This window comes from Otolemur garnettii, unplaced genomic scaffold (genome assembly GCF_000181295.1).
Source record: "Otolemur garnettii isolate 467f Iridium unplaced genomic scaffold, OtoGar3 scaffold00021, whole genome shotgun sequence".
NCBI lineage: Eukaryota > Metazoa > Chordata > Mammalia > Primates > Galagidae > Otolemur > Otolemur garnettii.
The window spans coordinates 16,595,680-16,604,870 of record NW_003852416.1 but is presented as its reverse complement, the minus strand read 5'-3'; the positions used below and the strand labels follow the sequence as shown (position 1 = coordinate 16,604,870).

At 41.3% G+C, this 9,191-nt stretch overlaps 1 protein-coding gene across 2 annotated transcripts in view; it reads left to right on the top strand.

Moving 5' to 3' along the window:
* Positions 1 to 306: 306 nt before the first annotated feature.
* SLK (STE20 like kinase) overlaps positions 307 to 9,191 on the top strand; it is a 65,761-nt gene continuing 56,876 nt past the window's right edge. For both annotated transcript variants that reach the window (XM_003787192.3, XM_003787193.3), the window contains exon 1: positions 307 to 1,033. In XM_003787192.3, coding sequence (XP_003787240.1) covers positions 884 to 1,033 — 150 coding nt within the window. In that variant the 5' untranslated portion in view covers positions 307 to 883. The remainder of the gene's footprint in view (positions 1,034 to 9,191) is intronic.

Below are 9,191 nucleotides of genomic sequence, written 5' to 3'. Positions count from 1 at the left end.
CGCTAGCACAGTCAACAGGGTCGCGCCGACGGGGGCTGCTCCACTAAGGCAGTGAACTGACAGGATTTGGGACTTGGAAGGCAAGTGGGAAACAATTGCCTAGGATCGAAGAGCACAAGCGTCCAGCTCACACCCTGAGCCAAACGCGAGTTATCCCTTCAGGGCCGCCAGCGCGCGGGATGCAACGCGCGTGCGCGGGGCCAGAGGGGACGCCCCCGCGCGAGCGCGCTCTGGGCAGGGCGCGTTACCGAGCGGGCGCGCTCCGGAGTCGGCGCGGCGCGCGCTCTGGGCCGAGGCTGTGTGGGCTGGGGAGGGAGCCAGGCGGAGGCGGCGGCGGCGGCGCCCCAGAGCCGAGGGAACGCGCGGGCCTCGCGCCGCGGGAGCGGACGGCTGCGGAGGAGACCCCTGGCTCGCGGTCCGAGGCGGGAGGGCTGGCCTTTGACTGCCCGCCTCAGCGGCCGCTGGTCGCTTCCGTCGCCCGGAGTGGCCGCCGCCCCTGGAGACTCGCCGTGCCACGGGCCTAAGCCGCCGCGACTCGGGCGTCCGGACAGCTCGGACCCGTCGGGCCAGGCCGGGTGGGGAAGGGCGACCGGGCAGGTGCCGCCCCCAGAGGGTGGGCCAGGGGCGAGGCGCCCACCCGCGTGGCCCGCGGGCGGGGCTCGGCGGAGGGGCCGCCCGCGTCGCACCCCCACCGTGGGCCGGAGCCCCAGTCGCCGCCCCGCCTTCTCCGGGGACAGCCCGGCCGGACCTGTGGGATCCGGGAGACCCTGCGCTGGCCGCCGCCCGCTGCTCGCCGGGCTCGCAGAGAGAGGAAGGAGGAGAAACTTTGCCTTTTATTGTTTTTAGCCGTTAAAGTGCAAGGAACTCTGTGTTGGGAGGAAAAATGTCCTTCTTCAATTTCCGTAAGATCTTCAAGTTGGGGAGCGAGAAGAAGAAGAAGCAGTACGAACATGTGAAGAGGGACCTGAACCCCGAAGAGTTTTGGGAGATAATAGGAGAATTGGGGGACGGAGCCTTTGGGAAAGTGTACAAGGTAAGAAAAAACGGGAAGTTGCGCTAAGATAAAACGGCCACTGGTCTGGAGTGGCACGAGGACGTTTCGCTCCTCTTGTCCCTTCTTTTGACTTTACAGTGGTACATTGAAACTTATTTAGCTTATCATCCAAGGAGTAGCTAAAAAGTAGGGTTTACGGTTGAACAAAAAAGGGCCTGGGTGTAGTTTAAGGAGTGATTGCTAAAGGGAGCCAGGGGTACACAGTCTGTTGAACTTCAAAGGAAATGAGAAAATCAGAAACTCATTCCACTTTTCAGTGGATTTATGGTTGTCCAGTAACTTTGCATTCGCAGGCATGCATGTACTAACAGTTCCGTTTTTAGAGTCCAGGGCATATGTTTGGTTTATCTGTAACTAATGCATAACCACTTTCTTGGGATCATATCAGAGTGATTGCTGCTTATGGTCTACTCTCGAGTTGGCTCCTTGACAATGTACTATAAAATGGAGTAGGACTTCTGATAGAAAATTTCCAGAAGAAAACCTGCATGTGGTAATAGTGAATATGGCAGTAAGCATTGACTAGAAGTCAATATTGGCGCTTAAGAAATAAAATATACAAACACCGCACATATACACACATTTATTTCAGTGGAAAGAGGTATGGCATTTCAACCTGAAGGCGTTTATGTTAACTATTTACTATCTCCTAAGGAGCATGTCAGTGATGTCATCGGAATATTTTCATCCTGAAGGGTGAGGTTTTTTATGAGACGCAGTTTAGGGGCAGGGCCCATGGGGTTGCCTAGAGGTGAAAACAAAAATAAGTAACTTATGTTTATACAGGACGTTGCAGTTTTTAAGTATTTGCAGCTAATTTGGCCCCCACATGAATCCTATGAGGTAGGTAGTATCTACATTTCACAGATGAGAAAACTGAAACTCAGAAATTGTTCACACACAAGTCACAGCTTAAACTTGAACTCAGGTCTTTTGATGCTGTATTTAGTATGGTTTTTTATTTTAACATCCATTCGTAGAAATGATAGCATTTTCCTACTTTCTAAGCACTATTACACCTTGGCCTTTGCCCTGCCTCGAATGCATCTTGTCAAAACCCTAGTCCTCATCTTTCACACAGGCCAATATCCATTCATTCCTTTCTGTGTGCTTTCAAAATACATTGTTCACAGGGCTGCTATAGCACTTGTCATTTATTATAGTTAATGTGTTTATGTTTCTATAATAAAATTAGGGGCCCAAATTATGATACACATTTGGGATCACCCATACCTTATTAGCACATTGTTTATTTGTTGAAATGAAAGAATGTATTTTACCTACATATAAATGCTATTGAACCTATTGCATGCTGTGAAAGTTGGAAAAGTAAACTTAAATGTTTGCGTGGAGGGTAGAGTATGGGTTTCAGCAAGAGTTATATAAGATGTGAGGTGGAAGGGCTTCAGTGTAGTGTGGTAAGATCACTCCTGGGAATCAAAACTAGTGTTTTAGTGCTAGCTGTCACAAACTTTGTGGTCCTAGACAAAACCTTTAGCTTCTCTGAACGTCCATTTTCTTAGCTGTAATATCATATATTTCCCAGAAGTTAGTTTTGATTTTTGACCCCCATTAAAATTCTGTGAGTATGCAGTTAGCCAGGAAAGGCAAAAATAAATTCTGAAGGCATCCAGAAACTTGTAGTTAGAAGTTGGTAGGTGACTGATCATGGGCAGTTTTCATGGTGTTAATATGTTGTTTTATTGAATATAAAGAGCTTAGTATTAAGAGTACTGGCTCTGGAATTGGACTGTATCTCTGCTCCCTTGCTCATAAGCAGCGTGTGACCTTGGGCAGGTTACTTATTCGTTCTGTGCCTGACTTTCTTCATCAGTAAGGTCTGTTCCTCAATGTCTAAGTACTAAAGGAAATAATAAATATAAGGCATGTAGAAAAGGCGAAGTAAATGGTACCGATCACTGTTTACACTCAGACCTTATAGCATTTTAAGGGATGAGACAGGAAAAGGAACCAAGAATATCGTAAACCATTTTCTTGGTTTCGGATACAGGCAGATTGTGTGGAGATACTAATGTTAAAGTACTGTTTAATTCTTTTTTTTTTTTTTAATTGATACAGAGTCTCACTTTGTTGTCCTCAGTATAGTTCTATGGTGTCACAGCTCACAGCAACCTCAAACTCTTGGGCTCAAGCGATTCTCTTGAGTCAACCTCCCCAGTAGCTGTGACTACAGGAACCTGCCACAACGCCTGGCTATTTTTTTTTGTTTGTTTGTTTTAGCAGGCCCAGGCTGGGTTTGAACCCATCAGCCCTGGCAACCCTGGTGTATGTGACCAGTGCCCTACCTGCTTAGCTCTGGGTGCCCCCTCAGTACTGTTTTCTTTTGTGAGGCCTTAGAAGAAGTAGCATACTTTCCTATAGTGAGACATTAATTAAATTTTTCTGAAAAATAAGAGACTTTCTCTTTGTAGTTGAACATAATAAGACTATGTCAAGGATAATTTTTGTAGGCTTGATGACTATGTTTTAGGATAAAATTTGCATGGGTTCTGTGCATCTTTTTCCTTTCACTATATACTTCTAACTGCCCCAAGCTGCTAGGAAGTGAGTTTTTTAAAAAAAGAAAATTTGGAATTAAATCTTTTTTTTTTTTTTTGAGACAGAGCCTCAAGCTGTCCCCCTGGGTAGAGTGCCGTGGCATTACAGCTCACAGCAACCTCCAACTCCTGGGCTCAAGCGAGTCTCCTGCCTCCGCCTCCCAAGTAGCTGGGACCACAGGTGCCCGCCACAACGCCCGGCTATTTTTTGGTTGCAGTGGTCATTGTTGTTTGGCAGATCCAGGCTGGGGATTCGAACCCGCCACCTTAGGTGTACGTGGCTGGCGCCTTAGCCGGTTGAGCTATAGGTGCCGAGCCTGAAATTAAATCTTGTGTGACCCTTTTTGGCCTCTTTTTCCTAAAAGTTTTTGTTTTTTAAGATTCCCTAGAAATTGAGAATTTATAAACGTCCTTCTGTTTGGGGGGGAAAGCTGTCAAACCTTAACATTGTATGTAATGGTTTAGAGTAGACAATTGTTTATAAACTTGATTTAACAACCGTTTGAATTTCCATATTGAAAGCCCAACCTCACACTCCTAGGCTTAAGAGGTTCTCTTGCCTCAGCCTCCAAAGTAGCTGGGATTAAAGATGCCTGCCACAATGCTCGGCTATTTTTTAGAGACAAGATCTTGCTCTTGCTCAGGCTGGTCTCAAATTCGTGAGCTCAGGCAATCCACCCATCTCAGCCTCCCAAGTACTCCCAAGTACAGGCATGAGCCACCTCGCCCAGCCCTCTTTTGCAAATATGAAGTATGGCTGGGTGCCGTGGATCATGCCTGTAATCCTAGCACTCTGGGAAGCCGAGGCAGGTGGATTGCCTGAGCTCACAGATTGGAGACCAGCCGAGGCATAGGGAGACTTGTCTCTAAAAGTAGCAGGGCATTGTGGCGTGTGCCTCTAGTCGCAGCTACTGGGGAGGCTGAGGCAAGAGAATCACTTGAACCCAACACTTTGAGGGCTGTTGGGCTGAGCAATGATACCACAGCACTCTGAGGGAGACAAAGTGAGACTCTGTCAAAAAAAACATAGTACAAGGGTTTTTTGACTTATATGTGAAGATACGTAATACCCTTCACAAATTATTTCTGGATTTCTATTATTTTTAACAGAAAAGGAAGCATGACATAAAATTGTGAATTGGATTACATTTTTAGAAAGCTATTTTATTTATCAAACCGGTTGAAGTTGAACTTGCTATGTGCTGGATGGAAGTGATTTTTTTAGAACAACTAATGGGTGTGTACTTCTTTAAAAAATGGTGAAATATACAATTTTTGTATTGGAAAGTCAGAAACATATGTATATTTAGCAAAAAAAAAAAAAAAAATTATGAACAACAGTCAGGGTCTAGGAATTCTGCCCAAACCCTGGAATTTCTCCTGCTTCCTTTCTGGTTTTGGTCCTTTTTCTCTCCTAAAGGAAATCATTATCCTGTCTTTAAGTTATTTATTTATTTGCTTTTCTTCATTAAAGTTTACTATCGAGGTTTGAATCCCTAGACTTTGTAAATTTAGTTTGTATGCATTTGAACTTTATATGAATGGAATCATATTGAGTATATTCTATAGTGTCCTTCCTCTTTCAAAAATCAGCATTGTGTTTGTGAGATTCATCTTTACTGACTAGAGCTGTAGTTAGTTCACTTTTCATTGTGGCAGAGTAGTCCATTATGCAATTATATCACCAATTATTTACCATATGGTACTATTAGTAGATATATTAGTTGCTTCCAGTTTTTGGCTGTCACACATGTTGCTGGTGCACATAGGCATGAGTTTTGGTAAGACTTAATCTAGGAGTGGACTTGCTGGGTTATAAGGTAGTTTCTAACAGTCTGATGGCATATTATATTTTTATTATGATTTAGCTCACTTTTCTTGGATTACTAATGAGTAATTCTTTCCATATTTCTATTGGTAATTTGAATTTCTTCTTTGTCTTCAAGTCTCTTATTCATCTTCCTTCTCCCTCCCTCCCTTTCTTCCTTTCTCTCTCTCTCTCTTTGTTTCTTTCCTTTTTTGTTCTTTCACTGGGGTCTCACTTTGTTGTCCAGGTTAGAGGGCAGTGGCTTCATCCTAGTTCATTGCATCCTCCAGCTCTTGGGCTCAAGTGATCTTCCTGAGTAGCTAGGACTATCGATGTGTGCCACCATACCATGTCCAGCTAATTTTTGTAGAGATGGGGTCTTGCTGTGTTGCCCAAGCATGTCTCAAACTCCTTGCCTCAAGTAATCCTATCACCTTGCATCCCAAAGTGCTGGGATTACAGATGTGACCCACCACACTTGGCCTGTTGTCATTTTTCTGTTGATGTCTTTTTTTTTTTTTTAATTTGTGGAAAATGTGTGTGTGGGTATATATATGTATTTTAGATTTTAGCCATTTGCTGGTTGTAGTTATTGCAAATGTATTCTCATTCTGTGACTTGTCTTTTCATTCTTACTATAGTGTCTTTTTATGAACAGAATTCTTGATTTTTAATATAGTCCAATCTTTTTTCTTTTACAGTTAATTCCTTTGTATTATGTTTAAGACATTCTTTCCTAACTTGTAATCATGAAGTTAATCTCCCATATTCTAAAAGCCTTATTACTTTTCTTTTAACCAGTCTATAATCCACCTAGAATAGATTTTTATAAATGGTATGAGAATAGGAATGCAGTTTCATCTTTTTTCCCCTTTGGATACCCAGAATTATTCACGGGGGTGGGGGTGGGGATATTTCGTCACTGCTCTTCAGTGCTCTATTATACGTATGTCTGTTTTTGCACTCTGCATTCTTTTCATTGATCTGTCTTTTCCTGTACCAGTATCCCACTATCTTAATTAGGAAAGCATTAAAATGAATTTCTGCTAGATTAAGAGTTCCCCTTGTTCTTCTTCCACATTGTCTAGTTGTATTCTTGGCCCTTAGGCCCTTAGGGCTTCTATGTACATTTTAGAATTAACTTGGTTGAACAGGTGTGTGCATGTGTGTGTTTTGGAGAGACTTTATTGAAATTTTAAATGCGCTCTGGAAAAGTTAACATCTCTATGGAAATTGAATCTTGTCATCTCTGCATGTTTTATCTCTATTTAGATCTTTTTTAGTATGTCTCAATAATGGGTTATCTCAGTTACTCTTTGTGTGTCCTGAAAAAAAAAAAAAAAAAAAACAAAACGAGTTATGATTTTTTCCTGAGCTGTCTTGGGAACATAAACTATTCCAAGGGTGTCTTAAATACTTTGTTTTTCCTATTGGAATTTCCTTCTTGTTTTTGTTATTTACCACCGGTAGTGGCCTTCTTAGAAAGGATCTGTGGAAAATATGTTTTTAAAGGCTTTGCCTGTCTTTATTTTTTTATTTTTATTTTTAAAGACAGAGTCTCACTTTGTTGCCCACGGTAGAGTCCTGTGGTGTCATAGCTCACAGCAACCTCTAGCTCTTTGGCTTAGGTGATTCTCTTGCCTCAGCCTCCTGAGTAGCTGGGACTACAGGCACCCACCACAACACCTGGCTATTTTGTTGTTGTTGTTGCAGTTTGGCCAGGGTCAGGTTTGAACCCACCACCCTCAGTATGTGGGGCCGACGCCCTACTCATTGAGCCACAGATGCCGCCCGACTTTGCCTGTCTTAATATGTTTTTATTGTAATATCATACTTGATGTATAGAATTCTAGTTAAAAAATAAATTTTTCTTAGAATTTTTAAGATTTAAAGTTTGTTAGAATTTTTAAGACTTTGGCCATTCATTGTTTTTTGGCCTCAAGGGTTTCTGTTGAAAGTGTGATGCTAGTTTGTTTCCTGGATCCTTTGTGATTTTTTTCTCTTAATAGCTTTTATCTCTTGTTCATGGCAATATACTTTGATGCAGGCCTTTTTTCCCCCTTTCATTTTGCTACACCCTTAGTCCTTTCGATTCAAAGACTCATGTACTTCAGTTCTGTGACATTTTCTTGCATTATTTACTTGACGGCCTGCCCATCCTCATGGTTCTTGCCAGGGTCTTAAGATTCTTCATGTCTGTAAATTTAGTGAATACTTGTTTCTTACTTGACCTCTCAAGAACATTTGAGACACTTGATTATTATTTCCTTTAAAAAGCTTATCTTTTGGCTGTTAGGTTACCATACTCTTGATTTTCCTTCTATATCTAGATTCATCCATGTTGTTACATATAGTAGGCATTCGATCTTTTTCTTTGCTTTATAGTATTGTATTTTACAGTTTTGATGTTTTTTTTTTGGCTGGGGCTAGTTTTGAACCTGCCACCTCCGGTATATGGGGCCGGTGCCCTACTCTTTTGAGCCACAGGCACTGTCCTTATAGTATTGTATTTTATGCAAAACTACAGCTTATCCATTCTACACTATTTGGATTGATTTCCCTTTTTGTATATTAAGAATATGATTAATGAATATTTTTATACATTTAGTTTACATGTGCATTCATTTCTGTTGAATGTATATTGGGAATAGATTTCCTAGGTCACAGGGTATATGTATTTTCAGCTTTAGAAGATATTGTACCAATTTACACTCTTACCATAGGGTAAGTGATTTTCTGTATCCTCACTGACACATGATATTGTTATTAATGTTATAGTTAACATTTTGTTAAATATAAGTGGTTTTATTTATATTTTCCTGATGACTAATGAAGTTGAATGCCTTTTTATGTGCTTATTGGGTATACTGTTTATGTGGAATTCCTGATTAGGTCATTTGCCTGTTTAAAAAATAGCTTTGTGATATTTATATATCACAAAATTCACCTATTTTAAGTGTACGATTTTATGAATTTTAGTAAATTTATGTAGTTTTGCAGTCATCAACACAGTCTAGTTTTCGAACTTTTCTATCCCCTCAGAAAGTTCCCTTGGGCCCATTTTGCAGTTAATCCTTGTCCTACACCCAGCCAATTCTTATTTGCTTTCTGGCTTTATAATTTTGCCTTTTCTAGAAACTTCTTATAAATGGAAACGGACAGTATGTATTGTTATATATATGCGGCTTTTGCACTTCACACAAGGTTTCTCAGTCTTGGCACCGGGGGCATTTTGGACCAGATAGTTCTTTTTTTGTGGAGGGCTGCCCTGTGCCTTGTGGTTAGCAGCATCCTTTGCCTCCACCTCACTGGATGCCACTAGCATTCTCCCCCACCATGCGACACCTAAAATGTCTCTGGACATTGCCAGATGTCTCCTGGATGGCAAAATTGCCTCAAAGGTGAGCCCCAGTGGTTGAGTTTAATATTTATGGGGTTCATCTGTGTTATTGTACCTATTTAAAAATTTTTGCTTGTTTATCTTTTCCTTAATGTTTCGCAGGATATGAGTCCTTTTTCCACAATGTAGATTGCTTTTCATTTATTTAGAGCGTTTTTAAGAAGAGAAAATTTTATTAGAAAACAAAAGTTGATAATAAATGCAATGAAGTACTTCCAGGGCTTATGACAAATGGAACAAATTCTCTTTGCCCCAAAACCTCAGTAAAAACTATTCTATGTAAGTTCTGTATTAGCTTATTAAATTTTTGCCTTGAAATTTTATCTTTAAATTATTGTTTTGAGTGGATATTTCTCTCATTCTTTTTTTTTT